The sequence below is a fragment of the Ranitomeya imitator genome, chromosome 6 (assembly GCF_032444005.1).
Source record: "Ranitomeya imitator isolate aRanImi1 chromosome 6, aRanImi1.pri, whole genome shotgun sequence".
NCBI classification, from domain to species: Eukaryota; Metazoa; Chordata; class Amphibia; order Anura; family Dendrobatidae; genus Ranitomeya; species Ranitomeya imitator.
Window position 1 is genome coordinate 135,317,964 of NC_091287.1, and position 27,328 is coordinate 135,345,291.

General features: G+C 43.5%; 1 protein-coding gene across 4 annotated transcripts in view; it reads left to right on the forward strand.

Annotated features, from left to right (window-relative positions):
• Positions 1-27,328, forward strand: part of ULK4 (unc-51 like kinase 4) — a 941,213-nt gene that overhangs the window by 846,587 nt on the left and 67,298 nt on the right. For all 4 annotated transcript variants that reach the window (XM_069730129.1, XM_069730128.1, XM_069730126.1 and 1 more), the window contains exon 36: positions 7,751-7,839. In XM_069730129.1, coding sequence (XP_069586230.1) covers positions 7,751-7,839 — 89 coding nt within the window. The remainder of the gene's footprint in view (positions 1-7,750; positions 7,840-27,328) is intronic.

The window sequence follows — 27,328 nt, forward strand, 5'->3', positions numbered from 1 at the left end:
AGCAAGTCCCTCAGAGCAAAGAGAAATCTCATTCCGTCAGTGTTTCCCACATATCTCTCCTGTGCAACCTTTAGTTAGATGGCCCATGGATTTCCCATACCGTCTGAAGATATTGCCAAGATATTATGCATACTGTGTGCGAAAACTATCGGTGTGGATTTATATTGCAGTGCTGAATGCCAGAATGGCTCACTTGGCATCTTTACGGCGCTCTAGAATAGATGGATAACTTACTTGTTGTTAATTTGTTTTTATTGTTTTCTTTGCAGTGATCACCAATGCTGTGCTCGCGGTATACTTGAAGGTCATTGGGATAGATGGGAGCTAATATTTTCTGTGTTGCCCTTTGTAACTGAGTACATCTAGCTCAGCGTGACACTATTATTATCAATAAATATACAGTAAAGGGATTACCCGTTTTTGTTTTTTTTCAAGAAGTAGCCTGAAAGAAGGAAATGGTATACAATGAAAAAAATAAGCTAAACTAAGAGAATCTTTCTGTGTCCCTTTTACATGAATAGTACATATAATAATAACAAATAATCTATATTTTTATATAGCATAGTCTGCAGCGCTTTACAGTTTGCACACATTATCATCTCTGTCTCCCCGATGGGGCTCACAATTTAAATTCCCTATCAGTATGTCTTTGGTATGTGGGAGGAAACCGGAGAACCCGGAGGAAACCCACGCAAAGACGGGGATAACATACAAACTCCTTGCAGATGTTGTCCTTGGTGGGATTTGAACCCAGGACTCCAGCGCTGCAAGGCTGCAGTGCTAACCACTGAGCCACCGTGCTGCCCAAATGTATGTTTGTGTATACAGCTTATATGTAGATGTATGTATCCTTATGGCTAGTCCAAACATGCCTTGATGTAGTCAGACCCTACTGTCATGTGTAACTCCAATACACGGGCCCTCTCTTCTTGCTGACATACAAACCCAAGAATAGATGGAAATAACACATGACTGTAGGATCTGACTCTACACAATGTTTGTGGTCTGTAATCTTGGATATATATGGGTCTACTTTACATAATTTGCCTACTCAAAACAGTAAACTAGTTATATTTCAGACTATTTGCAAAGTTGCTTAATTTTGTAATTCTAACTATTTAAAGGGAACCTGTCACCCCCAAAATCGTGGGTGAGGTAAGCCCACCGACATCAGGGGCTTACCTACAGCATTCTGGAATGCTGTAGATAAGCCCCCGATGTATTCTGAAAGATGAGAAAAAAACGTTAGATTATACTCACCCAGGGGCGTTCCCGCTGTTGGTCCGGGTCCGGCGCCTCCCATCTTCATCAGTTGACGTCCTCTTCTGGTCTTCACGCTGCAGCTCCAGCGCAGGCGTACTTTGTCTGCCCTGTTGAGGGCAGAGCAAAGTACTGCAGTGCGCAGGTGCCGGGAAAGGTCAGAGTGGCCCGGCGCCACACGATTTATGAGGCATAGTGATAAAAAGCTGCCTCGGTGCACATACGACCAGCGGCCATATTACCGAAGGCCCCGCAAGTCGCCATTTTACCAGAGATAAATTACAAACAGGATAATATAATACCCTACTGCTACTCCAGCAATAACAGTGAATAAGACATATATCACATTAACAATGATAGATAAATCAGTGGACGAGTTATCATAAAGATACAAAAGTGCAATAAAGTGCATGAACACAGAAATATATTATAGCAACAGACATAACATACGACGCAAATGGTGACGCGATGGAAGATAAGGTCTCCTTCATCCGTAAGGGATCGGCACGATGTTAACCACTGCAATCCGGCAGCTGGAAACACGGCTAGGGACCAAGACCCGGTATTATAACCCCATAGGGTAAAGGTAACTAAAACAAAGAACAATGAATATTAAAAACTAATTAAAAACAAAGATATAGAGGAAAAATACAGGGAAGAGGGCAAGCCAAAAAAATAGAAAAATCACTAGTCAGGAATAATCCACACCTGAAGTCGCAGAACAGGAGGACAAGGAAGTAGCGGAACATGATAATGAGCCCAACCCAAAGGATCACAGGAAGGGGACAAAGCTTAGCTGTTCATTCAATCCTTTGGGGGACATAGTATCAAGGGTGACAATCCACCTGCATTCACGTTGTGCAAGTAATTGTTTGAGATTGCCACCCCTGATGCCCCCATGGATTTTATCAATCCCCCTTACTTTTAAACCACTGGGATCAGATCTGTGATACATACGGAAGTGCCATGGCAGAGTCTTAAGCGTAGATACATCCCAAACATCCCTTGCAGCCATTATCTCCCGAACGTGTTCGCGCGTCCTAACTTTCAATTCCCTAGAAGTGAGACCGACATAAATGAGGGAGCAGGGACAGGTGGCGTAATATACCACATTAGTAGTGTTACAAGTAATGTATTCACAAATCTTATATTCCCTGCTCCCATCAGATGATTTGAAGGTCCCACTTCTAAGGATGTTAGGACACACGACACACGAGCCACAGGGAAAACACCCCACTCTGGGATTGGCTTTGGCAAGGAAGGTATTATGCTTGGCAACATAGTGGCTAGCAACCAAGCTATCTTTTAAATTTCTTCCCCTACGTTGTACCATACATGGGGAAGAAGAAAGATGTTTTGCCAGGGCACTATCCGTAAGCAAAACCGACCAATGTTTGGTCATGATCTCGTCTCAGTATCTCTCAGCTGACCACTTTTCTTGGGGGGCAATAGTAGATCGTCTCTACGGGTTTGTTTGGCCCGTCTGTACCCAGCCCTAATGCACCGATTGCTGTACCCCCTGGCTTTAAACCTATTAGTAAGGGTCGCGGACTGTCCCTCAAAACGGGCCTCCATAGAGCAGACACGCCTGTTCCTCAGAAACTGGCCAACCGTGATGGCCTTAATCGTTGTGTAATTGTGTGCCGAGGAGGCATGCAGTAATGAAAATGAGCTATTTTATGCTCTCCTACATTTCCCCTGTATAATGGTGACTAGGGTTGAGCGACTTTTACTTTTATAGGATCGGGTCGGGTTTCACGAAACCCGACTTTTTCAAAAGTCGGGTCGAGTTAAATCGGCCGATCCTATAAAAAAGTCGGGGTTGGGGTCGGCCGATACTCGAAACCCAATGCAGTGCATTGGGTTTCCAATGGTTCCCAGGGTCTGAAGGAGAGGAAACTCTCCTTCAGGCCCTGCGATCCATATTTAAGTGTAAAATAAAGAATTAAAATAAAAAATATCGCTATACTCACCCTCGGACGCGCCCTGGTACTAACCGGGAACCTTCCTTCCTTCGAATCAGCGCTTGCAGGACCTTGCGGTGACGTCGCGGCTTGTGATTGGTCGTGCGACCGCCCATGTGACCGCTCGCGCGACCAATCACAAGCCGCGACGTCACCGCAAGGTCCTGCAAGCGCTGATTCTTAGGAAGGAAGGCTGCCGGAAAGAAGCAGGGCGCGTCCGAGGGTGAGTATATTCCTATTAGGTATATACTCACCCTCGGACGTGCCCTGCTTCTTTCCGGCAGCCTTCCTTCCTAAGAATCAGCGCTTGCAGGACCTTGCGGTGACGTCGCGGCTTGTGATTGGTCGCGCGAGCGGTCACATGGGCGGTCGCACGACGTCACAGCAAGGTCCTGCAAGCGCTGATTCGAAGGAAGAAAGGCTGCCGGTTAGTACCAGGGCGCGTCAGAGGGTGAGTATAGCGATATTTTTTATTTTAATTCTTTATTTTACACTTAAATCTGAATTCCGATACCAATTCCCGATATCTTAAACATATCGGGAATCGGTATCGGAATTCCGATTCCAGATTCAGAAGATCGCCGACTTCATGGCCGACCCCACACAGGGGTCGGGTCGGGTTTCATGAAACCCGACTTTGCCAAAAGTCGGCGACTTCTGAAAATGGCCGACCCGTTTCGCTCAACCCTAATGGTGACCTCTATGGTCTCCGGCAAGATGACCACCGGCTGTGCGCATGCGCGTTCCGGATCCTGTCCTCCCTTCTCCTGTGCGGCTGTCTGATAGAGCTGCGTGCGCATACTAATGTGACGTCAATAGGCGGACTTCCGCCCTATGCTCGTGCAGCGATGACGGCCACCAGGGGGATGTGAGCTGGATCCCGGATGCGCATGCGCCGATATGCCAGGTACACTTCCGGTTCCTTCCCCATTTAAACCCCTAAGAGCGACCAATTGATACACCCCTTTTGAAAAAGCAGACCGCGAAATGTGCGTCAGGGGGCCGCTTGTGGAACTTGAGGGAGTCATACTGATTTACGGGTAAGCCTGTCTGATTTTCGTCAGTGTCCATATTTACTTGCACGGTGGCACTTACATTTATAGTACCATGGACATGTTACTGAGGTTCCTAAGACTATGGAATGATTCCATGAGTCTTTAATGTGATTGTGGTAATTTTTCTGGCTGTGCCTGGGATGTAATGTGTCTTGCTCCCTCCTATACCCCAAGCATACCATAAGTTTCCTCTACACCCCATCTTCTGGCTATATGCCTATTTTGTATTAATATATTAAGATATAACTTGTTAGTATTGGTCAAAATAAAAATTTATACTATTTTATGAACATGATTTTTTGGGATCTTATTACTCCGTTCTCTTGTGTTGCACAAAAGCAAGGAAAACACAAATACAAAAATATGCATAAAATATTCTGGCCAAAAATGATTGTCCTTTAGCATTCATTGTCGTAACCCTGACAAAATTACTCTAGATAAACATGTAATTTTCCAAATAATGGTAGCAAATAAGGATCAGAAATAAGAAATCTATTTTAAGGTAACACTATAAATGTACAAAGAGAGAAAATCATACTTTCCTTAGTCTAAAAACTGAATAAAAGTGAAAATTTTAAGTATAATAATATGCAAATTATCTCTTCAGAGAGGAAGAGGACTAGAACTCTAGTGCCACCTATTGGAAGTAGCAATCCTAACAGTCAATGTCGACTCTTTAACGAGCCTTGTCACATGACTTAGGATAGGTTATCCTAAGTCATGTGACAAGGCTCGAAGAGTCGACATTGACTGTTAGGATTGCTACTTCCAATAGGTGGCACTAGAGTTCTAGTCCTCTTCCTCTCTGAAGAGACAATTTGCATATTTCCCAGAGGAGCATTGCAGCTTTAAGTCTCCTCACCTTGACATGCTTATCATGTCACTCTCCACAAGGAGAAACGATACTTCTTGGATCCAAGTATAATAATAAAAATTGGTCATAAAATACAACGCTGCAAAAATCAAATTGATAGCCCAACAAATATAAAAGGTATAGATAGTAAACTAATGAATTCTAAATACTTCTAAACTGTCTCATCCTCCAGGACCCAAATATCCGGTGTCTGAACCAGTGAAATGATTTGATTTGCTCAACTAAACAAACACTTTAGCACTGTCATTGCCCCTAATTACTGGAAGTATTTCTGTCATGAGCGAGACACTCAGTCTTGGTAAAACTAGATAAGGGCGCACACTCATCAGCTTAAATAAAATCACTCCGATGTTGATCCAGAAAAGTAGGACGAGTGTCATGCGAGTACAATGTGATTTTTCTCCCATAATATTCGTATGACATGCATAATGTTTTTTTTTCATTAAAGTTATTATTCTACAATCATTTACACGTTAATTTATAGTGTTCTATGCTGCAGAATAGTAATCTATTAGATTATACTCGTCTGATTTAACCGCGGATGAGTAGGATCCCTAAAGGTACCGTCACACTTAGCGACGCTGCAGCGATACCGACAACGATCCGGATCGCTGCAGCGTCGCTGTTTGGTCGCTGGAGAGCTGTCACACAGACCGCTCTCCAGCGACCAACGATGCCGGTAACCAGGGTAAACATCGGGTAACTAAGCGCAGGGCCGCGCTTAGTAACCCGATGTTTACCCTGGTTACCATCCTAAAAGTAAAAAAAAACAAACACTACATACTTACCTACAGCCGTCTGTCCTCCAGCGCTGTGCTCTGCACTCCTCCTGTACTGGCTGTGTGAGCACAGCGGCCGGAAAGCACAGCGGTGACGTCACCGCTCTGCTTTCCGGCTGACCGACGCTCACAGCCAGTACAGGAGGAGTGCAGAGCACAGCGCTGGGGACAGACAGCTGTAGGTAAGTATGTAGTGTTTGTTTTTTTTTACTTTTAGGATGGTAACCAGGGTAAACATCGGGTTACTAAGCGCGGCCCTGCGCTTAGTTACCCGATGTTTACCCTGGTTACCAGTGAAGACATCGCTGAATCGGTGTCACACACGCCGATTCAGCGATGTCTACGGGGAGTCCAGCGACCAAATAAAGTTCTGGACTTTCTTCCCCGACCAGCGACAGCACAGCAGGGGCCTGATCGCTGCTGCCTGTCACACTGGACGATATCGCTAGCGAGGACGCTGCAACGTCACGGATCGCTAGCGATATCGTCTAGTGTGACGGTACCTTTACAGCGACTTAAGATCCAGGAGAAGGTTGTTAATTTTGATAGGGTTAAGAAGCTTTTTGTTTCACATCTGCAGAGACAGAGGTCAGTTTGTCCCTCTTGGACAGCTGTATATTTGTAGCATAAGTACTTGATCTGACTGTAACATTGTCCTATGCCGTACATGTAGAGTATTTTCATCTGAAAGACTGCAGCAAAGCCGATCATTGCTATCATAAACATAACTGCAGTTGCCCATATGTCTAAGGCATGATAGGTTCTACGTATGTCATGTTTATCAATTTAAAAAAATGTTTAGTGGTAATTATTTGGCCATGATTAGTTACATTTGGACCATTCATTTTTATAGATGTCTTAAAGGGAATTTGTCAGCAGGTTTCTGTTATTAAATCTGATGGCAATATGAAGTAGGGGCTGAGACACAGATTTCAACGATGTGTCACTTAAGGGGCTGTGTGCTGTTGTTTCAATGCAATAAGTGCTTTATCAGCAGGAGATTATCACTGCTGGACAAGGTGTCCTCATGCATTCTGGTCCAACTCCACCCCCATCACTGATTAGCAGCTTATTATCAATATAAGATATCAGAAAGCTGCTAATCAATGGTGTGGACGGGATTAGCATTCTGAGATCAGCTGTCAGGTGACCTGGGACCAGGGGCTCCTTTCCTGTCTCTAACACTAGGGGGCGCCTTGCTCCCCAGCACTCTTTAGATGGCGAAGATGCCGGGGCCTCCGCCCTTGCCTTATCTCCTAAATTAGCCCTCCATCTGTTCCAGTTAAGGGGAATTTGCCTAATGATGGGTTTAACCTATAACAGATCGTGAAAGGTACCATATAGCGCGTATTAGAGATTATTATTGTCACCCTAAGGCTAGATTTACACAAACATATTCTCACAGTCCACATATGGCCTGTAATGCCCGGACTGACTGCTCATTTCCCGACCTGAATATACAGCCTCAAGGACACACATCAGCCTTTAAGTTCGGGTTGAGAGTCCCTCCGCCAGACTGGGATTGCAGTCTGCATAAGACCATGAAATATGCTCGTGTGAACCTGGCCTTAGTAGTGGTTTCGCAGACCAATTTAGGATACATTTTTTTATCAACAGACATAAAAAACTGTAAAATACTTATTAATACTTAATACACAAATACCTTAACTCCTCTGTGAAAGCGATATTATGTGCAGTGAGTATAACTCCAGTATGACCCAGGTTCACACCTCTCAAATATCCAGCCAATGCTTTACTATCTCATGCTCTGGCTGCTCCGACAATCCATTGTTCATTGATAGTTTTTTCTTATTCTAGATAACATCAAACGAGAAGCATTTAGACAGTATGAAGAATGACGGGAATCTTCTTATCCACACTCTTGAGAGACTCACTCAGGATTCCAGGTGAGTTCCCTGAGGCAAACAGGAATTTCCACACCTTAAAAAAAGACAGCTTTATTTTACACATTAATAATGTTTGTAATTGGTTTCCTTGTACCTGTATGTAGACTTCACAGATAACATTTAGGAAGTTATTTTGATCTGATTGAAAGGACATGATTACTTTTCATCTATGATTGATATCTATGGGGATTTGCTGGATAGCACCGGCACGCAACAGATACAACCTAAAATCAAAATATCACCAGTAAATACAAGTCCTTGAGTTGTTCTCCCTCTATCATATGGTCACAAATCCCATTCAGCCATTTCTAGGTATTTTGAATTCTAGATGGAAACAAAATTCCAATTTTAAATTCCCTAACACATTATGCAGTACAACATCCTTTTTTATTATGATTCTGTACTATTCATGTTGCCTACTTAAAAGGGCTTTTCCACAATTAAAGGATTAGTCCACTACCTGGACAAACCCTTCTTAAAAGAACCTATCATGTGAAAAAAAACGCAATTAACCTGCAGATATGGGGTTAATCTGCAGGTTTATAGCGTTCTGAACCAGCCTGGTGCCCACACTTAGGGCCCTGCTGCCGGGAATAAATTAGCTTTATTCCTCTCGGCAGTGCTTGGCTTTCAGTCATAGGGGTAGGTCCGGCACGGTTTCGGTCACCGCTCCGTGTATAGAGAGTGGCCTCAGCACTGACTGACTGCCAAATCTAATGCTGAGCTTGCTTGCAGTCAGTGACAGGAGGGCAGTAACAGCCAGCGCTGTCTATACACTGAGCGGTGACTGAAACTGCTGGCACCACCCCTATGACTAGAAGCCGAACGCTGCCCAGAAGAATAAAGTTCATCTCCCGGCAGCTGGGCTCTAAATGCCAACACCGAGCTGGTTCTGGATGCTATCAACCTGCAGATTAACCACATATCTGCAGGTAAATAGTATTTTTTCACATGACTTGTTTTCTTTAAATGCTTTATTTGACTGTTTAAAAGAAAATGTACTCACCTTGTTCACTCTGCCGCCATTCCATTGATGTCGGAGTGGGCCTCCACATAACAGTGTCACGCAAGCACTGCAGCCTATGAGCGGCAACTAATTGGCTGCAGCACTTGCACTTGCACTTACAGGTGCTTCCCACAAAATTAGAATATCATCAAAAAGTTAATTTATTTCAGTTCTTCAACAAAAAGTGAAACTCATATAGAGTCATTACAAACTGAGTAATCTATTTCAAGTGTTTATTTCTGCTAATGTTGATGATTATGGCTTACAGCCAATGAAGACCCAAAAGTCATTATTTTAGTAAATTAGAATACTTTATAACATCAGCTTGAAAAATGATTTTAAAATCTGAAATGTTGGGCTACTGAAATGTATACTCAGTAAATGCACTCAATACTTGGCCGGGGCTCCTTTTGCTTCAATTACTGCATCAATGCGGTGTGGTATGGAGGTGATCAGCCTGTGGCACTGCTGAGGTATTATGGAAGCCCAGGTTGCTTTGATAGCAGCCTTCAGCTCATCTGCATTATTGGGTCTGGTGTCTCATCTTCCTCTTGAGAATACCCCATAGATTATGGGGTTAAGGTCAGGTGAGTTTGCTGGCCAGTCAAGCACAGTGATACTGTTGTTTTTAAACCAGGTATTGGTACTTTTGGCAGTGTGGACAGGTGCCAAGTCCTGCTGGAGAATGAAATTTCCAGCTCCAGAAAGCTTGTCGGCAGAGGGAAGCATGAAGGGCTGTAAAATTTCCTATTAGACGGCTGCGCTGACTTTGGTCTTGATAAAACATAGTGGACCTACACCAGCAAATGTCATGGCTCCCCAAACCATCGCTGATTGTGGAGAATTCACACTAGACCTCAAGCAGCTTGGATTGTGGCCTCTCCACTCTTCCTCCAGACTCTGGGACCCTGATTTTCAAATGAAATGCAAAATTTACTTTCATCTGAAAACAAGACATTGGAACACTGAGAAACAGTCCAGTTCTTTTTCTGCTTGGCTCAGGTAAGACACTTCTGGGGTTGTCTATTGGCCATGAGTGGCTTGACACAAGGAATGGACACTTGTAGCTCATGTCCTGGATACGTCTGTATGTGGTGGCTCTTGAAACAATAAATCCAGCAGCAGTCCACTCCTTGTGAATCTTTTTCTAACACACTTTTTCCTTCCACTCTTCTTTCCATTAACCCCTTCATGACCCAGCCTATTTTGACCTTAAAGACCTTGCCGTTTTTTGCAATTCTGACCAGTGTCCCTTTATGAGGTAATAACTCAGGAACGCTTCAACGGATCCTAGCGGTTCTGAGATTGTTTTTTCGTGACATATTGGGCTTCATGTTAGTGGTAAATTTAGATCAATAAATTCTGCGTTTATTTGTGATAAAAACGGAAATTTGGCGAAAATTTTGAAAATTTCGCAATTTTCACATTTTGAATTTTTATTCTGTTAAACCAGAGAGTTATGTGACACAAAATAGTTAATAAATAACATTTCCCACATGTCTACTTTACATCAGCACAATTTTGGAAACAAAATTTTTTTTTGCTAGGAAGTTATAAGGGTTAAAATTTGACCAGCGATTTCTCATTTTTACAACGAAATTTACAAAACCATTTTTTTAGGGACCACCTCACATTTGAAGTCAGTTTGAGGGGTCTATATGGCTGAAAATACCCAAAAGTGACACCATTCTAAAAACTGCACCCCTCAAGGTACTCAAAACCACATTCAAGAAATTTATTAACCCTTCAGGTGCTTCGCAGCAGCAGAAGCAACATGGAAGGAAAAAATGAACATTTAACTTTTTAGTCACAAAAATTATTTTTCAGCAACAATTTTTTTATTTTCCCAATGGTAAAAGGAGAAAGTGAACAACGAACGTTGTTGTCCAATTTGTCCTGAGTACGCTGATACCTCATATGTGGGGGTAAACCACTGTTTGGGCGCACGGCAGGGCTTGGAAGGGAAGGAGCGCCATTTGACTTTTTGAATGAAAAATTGGCTGCACTCTTTAGCGGACACCATGTCACGTTTGGAGAGCCCCCGTGTGCCTAAAAAGTGGAGCTCCTCCACAAGTGACCCCATTTTGGAAACTAGACGCCTCAAGGAACTTATCTAGATGCATAGTGAGCCCTTTAAACCCCCAGGTGCTTCACAAATTGATCCGTAAAAATTAAAAAAGTACTTTTTTTCACAAAAAAATTCTTTTAGCCTCAATTTTTTCATTTTCACATGGACAAAAGGATAACATGGATCCTAAAATTTGTTGGGCAATTTCTCCTGAGTACACCGATACCTCACATGTGGGGGTAAACCACTGTTTGGGCACATGGTAAGGCTCGGAAGGGAAGGAGCGCCATTTGACTTTTTGAATGAAAAATTATCTCCATCGTTAGCGAACACCATGTCGCGTTTGGAGAGACCCTGTGTGCCTAAACATTGGAGCTCCCCCACAAGTGACCCCATTTTGGAAACTGGACCCCCCAAGGAACTAATCTAGATGCCTAGTGAGCACTTTAAACCCTCAGGTGCTTCACAAATTGATCCGTAAAAATGAAAAAGTACTTTTTTTTCACAAAAAATTTCTTTTCGCCTCAATTTTTTCATTTTTACATGGGCAATAGGATAAAATGGATCCTAAAATTTGTTGAGCAATTTCTCCCGAGTACGCCGATACCTCATATGTGGGGGTAAACCACTGTTTGGGCACACGGCAGGGCTCGGAAGGGAAGGCGCGCCTTTTGACTTTTTGAATGGAAAATTAGCTCCAATTGTTAGCGGACACCATGTCGCGTTTGGAGAGCCCCTGTGTGCCTATGCATTGGAGCTGCCCCACAAGTGACCCCATTTTGGAAACTAGACCCACCAAGGAACTTATCTAGATGCATACTGAGCACTTTAAACCCCCAGGTACTTCACAGAAGTTTATAATGCAAAGCCATGAAAATAAAAAATAATTTTTCTTTTCTCAAAAATGATTTTTTAGCCTGGAATTTCCTATTTTGCCAATGGTAATAGGAGAAATTGGACCACAAATGTTGTTGTCCAGTTTGTCCTGAGTACGCAGATACCCCATATGTGGGGGTAAACCACTGTTTGGGCGCACGGCAGGGCTCAGAAGGGAAGGCACGCCATTTGGCTTTTTAAATGGAAAAATAGCTCCAATCATTAGCGGACACCATGTCGCGTTTGGAGAGCCCCTGTGTGCCTAAACATTGGAGATCCCCCACAAATGACCCCATTTTGGAAACTAGACCCCCAAAGGAACTAATCTAGATGTGTGGTGAGGATTTTGAACCCTCAAGTGCTTCACAGAAGTTTATAACGCAGAGCCATGAAAATAAAAAAAAAAATTTGTTTTCTCAAAAATGATTTTTTAGCCCGCAATTTTATATTTTCCCAAGGGTAACAGGAGAAATTTGACCCCAAAAGTTGTTGTCCAGTTTCTCCTGAGTATGCTGATACCCCATATGTGGGGGTAAACCACTGTTTAGGCACATGCTGGGGCTCGGAAGTGAAGTAGTGACGTTTTGAAATGCAGACTTTGATGGAATGCTCTGCGGGCGTCACGTTGCGTTTGCAGAGCCCCTGATGTGGCTAAACAGTAGAAACCCCCCACAAGTGACCCCATTTTAGAAACTAGACCCTGAAAGGAACTTATCTAGATGTGAGGTGAGCACTTTGAACCCCCAAGTGCTTCACAGAAGTTCATAACACAGAGCAGTGAAAATAATAAATACATTTTCTTTCCTCAAAAATAATTTTTTAGCCCAGAATTTTTTATTTTCCCAAGGGTTACAGGAGAAATTGGACCACAAAAGTTGTTGTCCAGTTTCTCCTGAGTAAGCTGATACCCCATGTGTGGGGGTAAACCACTGTTTGGGCACACGTCGGGGCTCGGAAGTGAGGGAGCACCATTTGACTTTTTGAATACAAGATTGGCTGGAATCAATGGTGGCGCCATGTTGCGTTTGGAGACCCCCTGATGTGCCTAAACAGTGGAAACCCCTCAATTCTAACTCCAACACACCCCAAACCCTTATCCCAACTGTAGCCGTAACCCTAATCACAACCCTAACCCCAACACACCCCTAACCACAACCCTAACCCCAACACACCCCTTACCCTAACCACAACCCTAATTCCAACCCAACCCTAACCCTAAGGCTATGTGCCCACGTTGCGGATTCGTATGAGATTTTTCAGTACCATTTTTGAAAAATCCGCGGGTAAAAGGCACTGCGTTTTACCTGCGGATTTACCGCGGATTGCCAGTGTTTTTTGTGCGGATTTCACCTGTGGATTCCTATTGAGGAACAGGTGTAAAACGCTGTGGAATCCGCACAAAGAATTGACATGCTGCGGAAAATACAACGCAGCGTTTCCGCGTGGTATTTTTCGCACCATGGGCACAGCGGATTTGGTTTTCCATATGTTTACATGGTACTGTAAACCTGATGGAACACTGCTGCGGATCCGCAGCCAAATCCGCACCATGTGCACATAGCCTAATTCTAAAGGTATGTGCACACGCTGCGGAAAACGCTGCGGATCTGCAGCAGTTTCCCATGAGTTTACAGTTCAATGTAAACCTATGGGAAACAAAAATCGCTGTACACATGCTGCGGAAAAACTGCACGGAAACGCAGCGGTTTACATTCCGCAGCATGTCACTTCTTTCTGCGGATTCCGCAGCGGTTTTACAACTGCTTCAATAGAAAATCGCATTTGTAAAACCGCAGTGAAATGCACAGAAAAACCGCGGTAAATCCGCCATAAATCCGCAGCGGTTTAGCACTGCGGATTTATCAAATCCTCTGCGGAAAAATCCGCAGAGGACCAGAATACGTGTGCACATCCCGAACCCTAACCCTACCCCTAACCCTATCCCTAACCCTAACCCTAGCCCTAACCCTACCCCTAACCCTAGTTCTTACCCCAACCTTAGTGGAAAAAAAAAATTCTTTATTTTTGTTATTGTCCCTACCTATGGGGGTGACAAAGGGGGGGGGGGTCATTTACTATTTTTTTTATTTTGATCACTGAGATAGGTTATATCTCAGTGATCAAAATTCACTCTGGAACGAATCTGCACTTGCGCCCGCCATTTTGGAAGATGGCGGCGCCCAGGAAAGAAGACGGACGGACCCCGGGAGACTAGGTAAGTATAAGGGTGGGAGATCAGGGCACGGGGGGGTCGCCAGAGCACGGGGGGGTGGATCGGAGCATGGGGGGGTGGATCGGAACACGGGGGGGTGGATTGGAGCACGGGGTGGGGGATCGCTGTGCGGGGGGGTGGAACGGAGCACGGGGGGGATCGCTGTGCGGGGGGGATCGGAGTGCGGGGGGGTTTGATTGGAGCACGGGGGGTGTGATTGGAGCACGGGGGGGCGGACAGGAGGACGGGGGAGCGGAGCACAGGACGGAGGGGAGCGGACCACAGATCGGGGGGCGATCGGTGGGGTGGGGTGGGGGCACATAAGTGTTTCCAGCCATGGCCGATGATATTGCAGCATCGGCCATGGCTGGATTGTAATATTTCACCAGTTTTTTAGGTGAAATATTACAAATCGCTCTGATTGGCAGTTTCACTTTCAACAGCCAATCAGAGCAATCGTAGCCACGGGGGGGGTGAAGCCACCCCCCCTGGGCTAAACTACCACTCCCCCTGTCCCTGCAGATCGGGTGAAATGGGAGTTAACCCTTTCACCCGATCTGCAGGGACGCGATCTTTCTATGACGCCACATAGGCGTCATGGGTCGGATTGGCACCGACTTTCATGACGCCTACGTGGCGTCATGGGTCGGGAAGGGGTTAATATGCTTGGATACAGCACTCTGTGAACAGCCAGCTTCTTTAGCCATTACCTTTTCTGGCTTACCCTCCTTGTGGAGTGTATCAACGCCTACCTTCTGGACATCTGTCAAGTCAGCAGTCTTCCCCATGATTGTGGTGCCTGCTGAAACAGACTAAAGGTACCGTCACACTTAGGGACACTGCAGCGAAACCGACAACGATCCGGATCGCTGCAGCGTCGCTGTTTGGTCGCTGGAGAGCTGTCACACAGACAGCTCTCCAGCGACCAAAGATGCCGGTAACCAGGGTAAACATCGGGTTACTAAGCGCAGGGCCGCGCTTAGTAACCCGATGTTTACCCTGGTTACCATCGTTAAAGTAAAAAAACAACCACTACATACTTACCTACCGCTGTCTGTCCTCGGCGCTCTACTTCTCTGCTCTGGCTATGAGCAGAGCGGCCAGAAAGCAGAGCGGTGACGTCACCGCTCTGCTTTCCGGCTGCCCGGCGCTCACAGCCAGAGCAGAAAAGCAGAGCGCCGAGGACAGACAGCGGTAGGTAAGTATGTAGTGGTTGTTTTTTTTACTTTAACGATGGTAACCAGGGTAAACATCGGGTTACTAAGCGCGGCCCTGCGCTTAGTAACCCGATGTTTACCCTGGTTACCAGCGAAGACATCGCTGAATCGGTGTCACACACACCGATTCAGCGATGTCAGCGGGAGAGCCAGCGACGAAATAAAGTTCTGGCCTTTCTTCCCCGACCAGCGACATCACAGCAGGGGCCTGATCGCTGCTGTGTGTCACACTGGACGATATCGCTAGCCAGGACCCTGCAACGTCACGGATCGCTAGCGATATCGTCTAGTGTGATGGTACCTTAAGGGACCTTTTTAAACACTTAGGAAGCCTTTACAAGTGTGTTTTTTATTAATTATTCTAATTTACTAAGATAATGACTTTTAGGTTTTCATTGGCTGTAAGCCATAATCATCAACATTAACAGAAATAAACACTTGAAATAGATCACTCGGTTTCTAATGACTCTATATAATTTATGCGTTTCACTTTTTGTATTGAAGAACAGAAATAAATTAACTTTTTGATGATATTCTAATTTTGTCAGAAGCACCTGTACCTTTAAAAAACTATTATGTCCAGGGGAGCTGTGAGCATTGCAACCCATTAGTGGCCACTGATTGGCTGCAGCGCTCACATGGCATAACAATGTCACATGAGTATTGGAGACCTGGCGCGTACATTGCTGAACGATGTCAGTGAGAAAGGTGAGAACTTGTTGTTTATTTCTTTTTTTAAAAAGTGGCAAACAATATTTAATTATTATTAGATTCCTGTCTTGTCCAGTGTAAAAATGAAATAATTAGCAGGATTTACCAACTACAGCTCCAGTGCTGCCTCTTCGGGATTGCCCTTGGTCATTGATGATATGCTACCTGGGTGTCGTCATGACTATAGGTAATACCACTGAGCCCACTGATTGGCTGCAGGTGGTCACATGAACTTTAATCGTGATGTCACCACTGCAGCCATTCAACAAAGACCAGTGGCAGCGGTAAAGATTATGTGCGGTACCTGCAGTGAGTGATTACTGCTTATTTTGTAATTTTAATAGTGGACAAGCCAGGGTTTTCTTGCTATTCATTTTACTTACCAATGATAAGAAATAATTCAGATTTATATTGTATGGAAATAGAGGCATCCATCAATCTTTGACAGTTTGCAGATTTCTAGTAAGGACAGGTCCATGTTTCTGTAAAACACATCTTAACAGAGAAGTGAGGATGTATATGAGGTGCATGCAAAAGCAGGCTGCAGAAAATGGGTCTATAATTCGATTACTTTTTGTACTAGTCTGAACATAACATCTATGTGGAACAGGAATATGACAAGAACCAGGAACAGCTGGACAACAACCCTTATAGTCTACTGTTCTCCCAAATCTCTCACTGGGCATTGGGGGTATTCATCCCTTCATGGACAGCTTCTCGAAAGCAAAAAGCTGTTGGCCAAACAAATGTTGAAGATCTAAAGTGGGCAGATGTTGCCTTTATTTTATTCTCGCTGCTCCCCCAAGTATTCCATATTTTGTTTGTCTAATATTTATGGTCTTTACAAGGGGACTTTCCTCACAGGGTAATAATGCAGAATATCCCAAAGACACAAATGCCCCCTTGGAAAAGACCATAAAAATTAGCTCCAAATAAATAAGCCCATATGTCTGTATTCGTGTGGTGGGTTTATAGAATGGAAAAAAACAGACACAATACACAGGGGAGCAGCGAGAATAAAACAACATAAAAAAAGTGCCACTTTAGACCTGGTGACACCTCTTTTTTTTATAAGTATGGGACGTTCGGAGTTTCTTTGGCGTCTCACCTCCCATTGTTTTCAATGAGAGATCGGCACTACAGCTCTTACAGCAGCGGATTTTACCGGCAGTTTTTAAAAAGGGACATGTCAAATATTGAAGCAGGTTCCTACATGGATAAATGGCGCTGACCACGACAGGTTTTTTGCCATAGAAAAAACGTGGTGTGATTTTTATATGTAATGTGTACGGGTAGTGCGAGTGTGGCCTGGTTCAGAAGTTTACTAGTGGAAAATGCTGATTTAACTGCACAGGAAAAAGCATTTACCGAGCAGGAATTTCTAACATTCCCGTAACACTTCACAACTGACCGATGCTGCAAATACAGCAGCTGCATCACAAGGCCAGCCTAACCTCACATACAGATCAATATGGAGTCCTATGGTCAGATCTCACAGCCATTGCTGAATGTAATCCATCCAGTGTGGCCTGCGCCTGACATATGGTACAACAGCCAGAAGTCCTCACAACTCTTATTACAAGTTCAAACAATCTTTGTCTTTTCTCTTCATTTGTGTATTGGCCTCCAATCCACACTACAAGCTTCTCATATTGCCTCCCCTCCTCCTTTATCCACCCTGTGCTTGTATGGCTGGGCTCCCCCTTCCCCCGCCGGGCCCGCATAGCTTTGATGTATACTGTGGTGTGGGCGGCTGCAGAATTACACAACTTTTTTATTTTCTCTTCTTTGACTCACATAGTGGCCTTTTGTTCACTGCCAGCCCACATGCAGGATTCTGTATAGAATTTATCCAGATACTTTACAATGCCAATAAGTTCAATTTTTAGTTTTATTTGTTTCTACATGTCAACAACTTCAATAGCGTCAATACATATATAGCAATGATGCGTAGATATAAAATGTGTGATGTGTTTATTATTGAAGATTTTTTTACCACTAAACATTAAGTTTATTAATAATAATAATCTTTATATAGCGCCAACCTATACCGCAGCGCTTTACAATTCAACAGTGGTCAGAGGCAAAGATTTTGTATCTTATTTAAAAAAATATAATCACATATTATTGTATGTTGCACGCCTCGATTTGCTGTTCAATGCTCCAGTCATCAACTTGCCCTGGCTTCTGCTAAATGTCGTGTGTCCGCAGTCTCAATAGTATGTCCCGCCTGTTATAGCTGTACAGTCCATCCAGCGGCTCAAAAATATATATAGTTGTTATTTTGGGGGGGAAACTACATCAGTAATCTAAAAATGTAGTTTGAAGGAGGAATCTTATTCTTTTGACTCCTATGTCTTTAAACATAAAGATACTCTCCCGAATTGTAAAGTTATATGTAACAATATCAATGACAGTAGTGTGCAATTTCATCAAAAGATCTCCTAAAACAAAAAAAATACTCCTCTTAGCAGTATTTCAATAGGATAGTGGATATCATTCTAAACTGGCATTACTCACACTGCAGTCTGGCTCCATATTACTCCGTAATACTACAGTGTGTGTATATATGTACACTACTGTTCAAAAGTTTAAAAATTTTGTGTTTTCCATGAAAACTCATACTTTTATTAATCAAATTAGTTGCCAAATGAATTGAAAATCTAGTCCAGACATTGACAAGGTTCGAAAAAAAGATTTTTATTTGGAATAAAAATTTTCTCCTTCTAACTTTGCTTTTGTCAAAGAATGCACCCTTTGCAGCAATTCCACCATTGCAGACCTTTGGCATTCTAGCAGTTAATTTGCTCAGGTAATCTGGAGAAATTTCACCCCATGCTTCCAGAAGCTCCTCCCACAAGTTGGTTTGGCTTGATGGGCACTTTTTGCGCACCATACGGTCAAGCTGCTCCCACACCAGCTCAATGGGGTTCAGATCTGGTGACTGTACTGGCCACTCCATTACAGAAAGAATACCAGCTGCCTGCTTCTTCCCTAAATAGTTCTTGCATAATTTAGAGGTGTGCTTTGGGTAATTGTCCTGTTGTAGGATGAAATTGGCTCCAATCAAGCGCTGTCCAGATGGTATGGCATGGCATTGCCAAATGGAGTGATAGCCTTCCTTATTCAAAATCCCTTTTACCTTGTACAAATCTCCCACTTTACCAGCACGAAAGCAACCCCAGACCATCACATTACCTCCACCATTCTTGACAGATGAAGTAAGGCACTTTATCAGCATCTTTTCAGTTGCTCTGTGTCTCACAAATGTCCTGTGTGATCCAAACACCTCAAACTTTGATTCATCTGTCCATAACACTTTTTTTCCAATCCTCTTCTGTCCAATGTCTGTGTTCTTTTGCCCATATATTAATAATAATTTTTATTTATATAGCGCCAACATATTCCGCAGCACTTTACAATTAAGCGGGGACATGTACAGACAATAAATTCAGTACAAGTTAAGACAATTTAAACAATGACATTAGGGGTGAGGTCCCTGCTCGCAAGCTTACAACCTACAAGGAAATGGGGGGACACAATAGGTGAGAATTGCATGTTATTTCAGGTCTGGCAATTATAATAAATAGGGATTTTCATATAAAGCTGCATGATCCGGTCATCAACCCGTGTGTTTAAGTGCAAGAGTCAAGTTTCAAGTGCAGTTATCATGTGCATGGAGGGTGTGGAGACAGATGAATAGTAGGGTGCAGATTCAAAATAATATTTTGAAGGAGGGAACAGGGCAAAGTTAGTTTACTGAGTAGTTCATGTGGTAGGCTTGTTTGAAGAGATGGGTTTTTAAAGCGCGCTTGAATAGGTCGGGCTAGGTATCAGTCTGATCGTCTGGGGAAGTGCATTCCAGAGAGCTGGTGCAGCACAAGAGAAGTCTTCGAGACGGAGATGCGAGGTTCGGATTACGGGGGATGTTAGCCTTAGGTCATTTGTAGAACGGAGGGCATGTGTAGGGCGATAGACTAAGATGAGAGAGGAGATATGAGGCGGTGCAGAACTGTGGAGAGCTTTGTGGGTGAGAGAGATGAGTTTATTCTGGACCCTGTAGTGAATGGGTAGCCAGTGTAATGACTGGCACAAGATGGAGGCATTGGTGAAGCGGCTGGACAGAAATATGGCCCTGGCTGCTGCATTCAAGATGGATTGGAGAGGAGAAAGTTTGGTAAGAGGGAGACCGATCAGAAGAGAGTTGCAGTAGTCCAGACGAGAATGAATAAGAGCGACAGTAAAGGTACCTTCACACATAACGATTTCGTTAACGATATTGATGCAACGTCACGCTTTTTTGTCACGTAGCAACGATCCCGCTAACGATATCTTTATGAGTGACAGCGACCAACGATCAGGCCCCTGCTGGGAGATCGTTGGTCGTGGGGAATGATCAGGACCTTTTTTTGGTCGCTGATCACCCCGCTGTCATCGCTAGATCGGCGTGGGTGACGCCGATCTAGCGATGTGTTCATCTGTAACCAGGGTAAACATCGGGTTACTAAGTGCAGGGCCGCGCTTAGTAACCCGATACTTACCCTGGTTACCATTGTAAAAGTAAAAAAAATAACAGTACATGCTCACATTCCGATGTCTGTCACGTCCCCTGCTGTCAGCTTCCCTGCACTGACTGTCAGTGCCAGCCGTAAAGCAGAGCACAGCGGTGACGTCACCGCTGTGCTCTGCTTTACAGCCGGCACTGACACAGTCAGTGCGGGAAGCTGACGGCGGGGGACGTGACAGACATCAGAATGTGAGTATGTAGTGTTTTTTTTTTTTTAACTTTTACAATGGTAACCAGGGTAAATATCGGGTTACTAAGCGCGGCCCTGCACTTAGTAACCCGATGTTTACCCTGGTTACCCGGGGACTTCGGCATCATTGAAGACAGTTTTAACGATGCCGAAGTCTTTCCCCGGATCGTTGGTCGCTGGAGAGAGCTGTCTGTGTGACAGCTCCCCAGCGACCACACAACGACTTACCAACGATCACGGCCAGGTCGTATCGCTGGTCGTGATCGTTGGTAAGTCGTTTAGTGTAACGGTACCTTTAGAGTCTTAGCAGTTTCAAAGGTGAGAAAAGGTCGGATTCTGGAGATGTTTTTAAGATGCAGGTGACAGGAGCGAGTGAGAGATCGGATATAGGGAGTAAAGGAAAGTTTGGTGTCGAATATGACCCTAAGACAGCGGGCATGCTGCTTGGGAGTTATGGTTGAACCCTCCAGGGTAATTTCGATGTTCTCGTAGAGTGAGGTTAGTAGAAGGGAGAAACACAAGTAGTTCAGTTTTGAAGAGATTTAGTTTCAGATAGGAGGGAGGACATGATGTTAGAGACAGCAGACAGACAATCCTTGGTATTTTGAATTAGGGTAGGGGTGATGTCAGGGGAAGAAGTGTATAATTGGGTGTCGTCAGCATAGAGATGATACTGGAACCCAAATCTGCTGATTATTTGTCCAATAGGAGCAGTGTATAGAGAGAAAAGGAGGGTGCCTAGGACTGAGCCCTGCGGAGCCCCGAAAGTAAGGGGACGAGGAGAGGAAGAGGAGCCGGCAAAAGATACAGTGAAGGAGCGGTCAGAGAGTTAGGAGGAGAACCAGGAGAGGGCTGTGTCCTTGAGGCCTATGGAGCGGAGCATAGTGAGAAGGAGCTGGTGATCCACAGTGTCAAATGCGGCAGATAGATCCAGGAGAATCAGCAGAGAGCAATGACCTTTGGATTTAGCTATTATTAGATCATTAGCGACTTTTGTGAGGGCAGTTTCAGTGGAGTGTAAAGAGCAGAAACCAGATTGCAAGGGGTTGAGAAGAGAGTTATCCGAGAGATAGCGGATTAGACGGGAGTGGACCAAGCGTTCCAGGAGTTTAGAGATGAAGGAAAGGTTAGAGACAGGTCTGTAGTTAGCAGTGCAGTTCTGGTCCAGGGATGGCTTTTTAAGTAAAGGGGTAATGATGCCATGTTAAATGAGGAGGGAAAGATACCTGAAGAAAGAGAGAGGTTAAATATTTTAGTCAGGTGAGTGGTGACCACTAGTGAGAGAGACTGCAGGAGATGTGAAGGAATGGGGTCAGTGTTGCAGGTTGTAGGCCGAGCAGAAGCAAGGAGCTTGGAAACTTCTTCTTCTGAAAAAGGCTCAAAGATGTCTAGTGAGCTTGAGGTGCGGCAGGGAAGGGGATCCAGGCACTGAGGAGATTGGGCTGAGATATCCTGATGGATGTAGTTGATTTTTTTCTAGGAAATAAGTGGCCAGATCCTCACGACTGAGATTGGTGATGGGGGCCTGTACTTTAGGTTTCAGGAGGGAGTTTAAGGTTTCAAAAAGTCGTTTTGGGTTGTTGGATAGTGAGGTAATGAGGGTGAAGTAGGATTGTTTGGCCAGATAAAGGGCAGAGTTATAGGTTTTGAGCATGAACTTATAGTGGATGAAGTCTTCTGCTAAGAGAGATTTTCTCCACTGCCGCTCTGCACACCTTGAGCAACGCTGAAGAAAGCGTGTTTGCATAGTGTGCCAGGGCTGCCTTTGTCTGTGTCGGGTCTTTCTGCATGTAGAAGGTGCTGCTTCATCTAGGACATTCTTCAGTGTATTATTGAAATGTGGCAATGCTAAGTTTGGACAGGAGAGGGAGGAGATGGGGGCTAAAGATGGGTGGAGATTGTCCATAAGCTGCTGGGTATTAATGGTATGTGTATTTCGATAAGTGTGGTAAGTGGGGGTGTCCTGAGTGAGGAGACAATTCTTGACAGAGAAGGAAAGAAGGTTGTGGTCTGAGAGCGGGAGAGGGGAGTTAGTAAAGTCGTGCAGCGAGCCGGGACGGGAGAAAACCAGGTCTAGAGTATTCCCGTCCTCATGCGTAGGAGAATTAGTAAACTGTGAGAGGCCAAATGAAGAAGTTAGAGAAAGAAGGTGAGAGCCAGATTGGGAGAGAGGATCATTGATGGGGATGTTAAAGTCTCCCATGATGAGGGTGGGGATGTCACAGGATAGAAAGTGAGTAAGCCAGGTGGCAAAGTGGTCTAAAAACAGGCGGGAGGAGCCTAGAGGGCGATAAATAACCACCCACTCACAAGGAGAAGGGCTTAAAGAGTCTGACAGCGTGGATTTCAAAGGAAGGAAATGTAAGTGAGGGAATCGGGGGGATGACCTGGAAAGCACATTGTGATGAAAGGAGCAAACCAACACCTCTACCCTGTCTGTTCTCAGGTCTGGTGGTATGTGAAAATTTCAGCCCACCAAATGAGAGAGCGGCAGTGCTGTCTGAGTGCTGGATCCAGGTTTCTGTAATAGCCAGAAGGTTAAGGGAATTAGAGAGGAAAAGATTGTGAATGTAAGTTAGTTTGTTACACACAGACTGTGCATTCCAGAGAGCACAGTGGAAAGCGATAGGAGAAGGCATGCACTGAATGTTAATAAGATTAGCAGGGTTTCTAAACATATTAATCTTTTGCTTTTATTAGCTAGTCTCAGATATGGCTTTTTCTTTGCCACTCTGCCCTGATGGCCAGCATCCCGGAGTCGCCTCTTCACTGTAGACGTTGACACTGGTGTTTTGCTTGTACTATTTAATAAAGCTGCCAGTTGAGGACCTGTGAAGAATTGATTTATCAAACTACATACTCTAATGTACTTGTCTTGTTGCTCAGTTTTGCAGCGGGGCCTCCAACTTCTCTTTCTACTCTGGTTAGAGCCTGTTTGTGCTCTCATCTAAAAAGAAGTAGTACACATCGTTGTAGGAAATCTTCAATTTCTTGGCAATTTCTTGCATGGAATAGCCTTCATTTCTAAGAACAAGATTAGACTGTCGAGTTTCATATGAAAGTTCTTTTTTTCAGGCTATTTCGAGAGTTTAATGGAACCAACAAATGTAATGCTCCAGATTCTCCACTAGCGCAAAAGAAGGTCAGGTTTATAGGTTCTCTAAGCAGCCAAACTGTTTTCAGCTGTGCTAACATACTTGCACAAGGGTTTTCAATGGTATTCTAACCATCCATTAGCCTTCTTACACAGTTAGCAAACACAAAGTACCATAAGAACACTGGAGTGATGGTTGTTAGAAATGGGCCTCTATACACCTGAAGATATTGCATTACAAACCAGATGTTTGCAGCTAAAATAGTCATTTACCACATTAACAATGTATTTTTGAATCATTTAATGTTAGCTTCATTGGAAAAAACTGTGCTTTTCTTGCAAAAAGAAGGACATTTCTAAGTGACTCTAAACTTTTGAATGATAGTGTATGTATGTATGTATGTACAGTGGGGCAAAAAAGTATTTAGTCAGTCATCAATAGTGCAAGTTCCACCACTTAAAAAGATGAGAGGTGTCTGTAATTTACATCATAGGTAGACCTCAACTATGGGAGACAAACTGAGAAAAAAAAATCCAGAAAATCACATTGTCTGTTTTTTTAACATTTTATTTGCATATTATGGTGGAAAATAAGTATTTGGTCAGAAACAAACAATCAAGATTTCTGGCTCTCACAGACCTGTAACTTCTTCTTTAAGAGTCTCCTCTTTCCTACACTCATTACCTGTAGTAATGGCACCTGTTTAAACTTGTTATCAGTATAAAAAGACACCTGTGCACACCCTCAAACAGTCTGACTCCAAACTCCACTATGGTGAAGACCAAAGAGCTGTCAAAGGACACCAGAAACAAAATTGTAGCCCTGCACCAGGCTGGGAAGACTGAATCTGCAATAGCCAACCAGCTTGGAGTGAAGAAATCAACAGTGGGAGCAATAATTAGAAAATGGAAGACATACAAGACCACTGATAATCTCCCGCGATCTGGGGCTCCACGCAAAATCCCACCCCGTGGGGTCAGAATGATCACAAGAACGGTGAGCAAAAATCCCAGAACCACGCGGGGGGACCTAGTGAATGAACTGCAGAGAGCTGGGACCAATGTAACAAGGCCTACCATAAGTAACACACTACGCCACCATGGACTCAGATCCTGCAGTGCCAGACGTGTCCCACTGCTTAAGCCAGTACATGTCCGGGCCCGTCTGAAGTTTGCTAGAGAGCATTTGGATGATCCAGAGGAGTTTGGGGAGAATGTCCTATGGTCTGATGAAACCAAACTGGAACTGTTTGGTAGAAACACAACTTGTCGTGTTTGGAGGAAAACGAATACTGAGTTGCATCCATCAAACACCATACCTACTGTAAAGCATGGTGGTGGAAACATCATGCTTTGGGGCTGTTTCTCTGCAAAGGGGCCAGGACGACTGATCCGGGTACATGAAAGAATGAATGGGGCCATGTATCGTGAGATTTTGAGTGCAAACCTCCTTCCATCAGCAAGGGCATTGAAGATGAAACGTGGCTGGGTCTTTCAACATGACAATGATCCAAAGCACACCGCCAGGGCAACGAAGGAGTGGCTTCGTAAGAAGCATTTCAAGGTCCTGGAGTGGCCTAGCCAGTCTCCAGATCTCAACCCTATAGAAAACCTTTGGAGGGAGTTGAAAGTCCGTGTTGCCAAGCGAAAAGCCAAAAACATCACTGCTCTAGAGGAGATCTGCATGGAGGAATGGGCCAACATACCAACAACAGTGTGTGGCAACCTTGTGAAGACTTACAGAAAACGTTTGACCTTTGTCATTGCCAACGAAGGATATATTACAAAGTATTGAGATGAAATTTTGTTTCTGACCAAATACTTATTTTCCACCATAATATGCAAATAAAATGTTAAAAAAACAGACAATGTGATTTTCTGGATTTTTTTTTCTCAGTTTGTCTCCCATAGTTGAGGTCTACCTATGATGTAAATTACAGACGCCTCTCATCTTTTTAAGTGGTGGAACTTGCTCTATTGCTGACTGACTAAATACTTTTTTGCCCCACTGTATGTATGTATATATCCATACTACTCCATAGTACAACCCCAAGAACACTATACCAACCATGAAGCATGTTGGGGAAACATCATACTTTGGGGGTACTTTTCTGCAAAGAGGACAGGACGGCTGCACGATATTGAAGGGCAAATGGATGGAGTCCTATATCTCGAGATTTTGGCCAACAACTTCTCTTCCTCAGTAAGAGCGTGGAAGATAGGTCATGGCTAGGTATTCCAGCATAACAATGACCCAAAACACACAGCCAGGGCAACTTATAAGTGGCTCCATAAGAAGCATTTCAAGGAGTGGCCTAGCCAGTCTCCAGACCTGAACCCAATAGAAAATCTTTGCAGGGAGCTGAAACTCAGTATTGCCCAGTGACAGCCCCGAAATGTGAAAGATCGGGAACAGATATCTATGGAGGAGTGGGCCATAATCTCTGCTGCAGTTATGTGCAAACTTGGTCAGGAACTACAGGAAAGGTCTGACCTTTTTAATTGCAAACAAATGTTTCTGTACCAAATATTAAGTTCTGTTTTTCTATTGTATGAAATACTTATTTGATGCATTAAAATTCAAATTAATTATGTAAAAATAAAACAACGTGATTTTCTGGATTTTTTTTTAAGATTCTGTCTCATAGTTGAAGTGTAAGAATATAAAAAAATCTGGCACTCTAAAAAAAATTTTTGCAGTTTATTCAAATTAAACGATCCCAATATCTTGTGTGATGTTTCGGTCTTACCATCAGGCCTTCCTCAGAATGGGATAAAACAAAGAAAAAACAGTATACAAACATAATTAAAGCTAATCAGCCAAAAACAAGTGAAGAAGCAAATCACAGAAGAAGCAATACATGATAGATTAATACTTGCAAAAAGTATACAGATCATAAATGTCACGGTGATAGAAGCAGAGGAAAGATAGGACAGTATGGTTCAGTATATATTATTTTATAGATATAGCACCAGAAGGCATGGAGGTACAATATATTCCCCCCAAAAAATATGCATTTTTTGTACATTTTTTGAAGAGGCTGTTTTAAAAAAAATAATAAAAAAAAAAAAATAATAATAATGAAAAAATAAAAATGAATAAAAATAAAAATGAAAAATAAATGAAAGTAAATAAAATGATATATGACCTACAATAGTAGTGGCCACAAATGGTAATATTCATAGTGAGAGAGATAAAAATAGCCATGTGTTTACCAGGATATATTGAGATGTGGGTGGTAGGGTAATGGAAACCTATGTAGAACGCTAAATGAGAAAAAAAAGTTGAAGTGGCCTCTCCATTCTTTATAGGTGGGAAAACTTGCAAAATCGGCAGTGTATCAAATACTTATTTTCCCAACTGTATGTATACTGTATATCCATATTACTCCATATACTATAGTATATGCATGTATATAAAGTTGAAACTAGAAGTTCACATTACATTATATAAAAAGACACATATACATGTTTTTCTCAATATCTGACGTGAAATCAGAATAAACCTTTCCCATTTTAGGTCAATTAGGATTACCATAATTATTAAT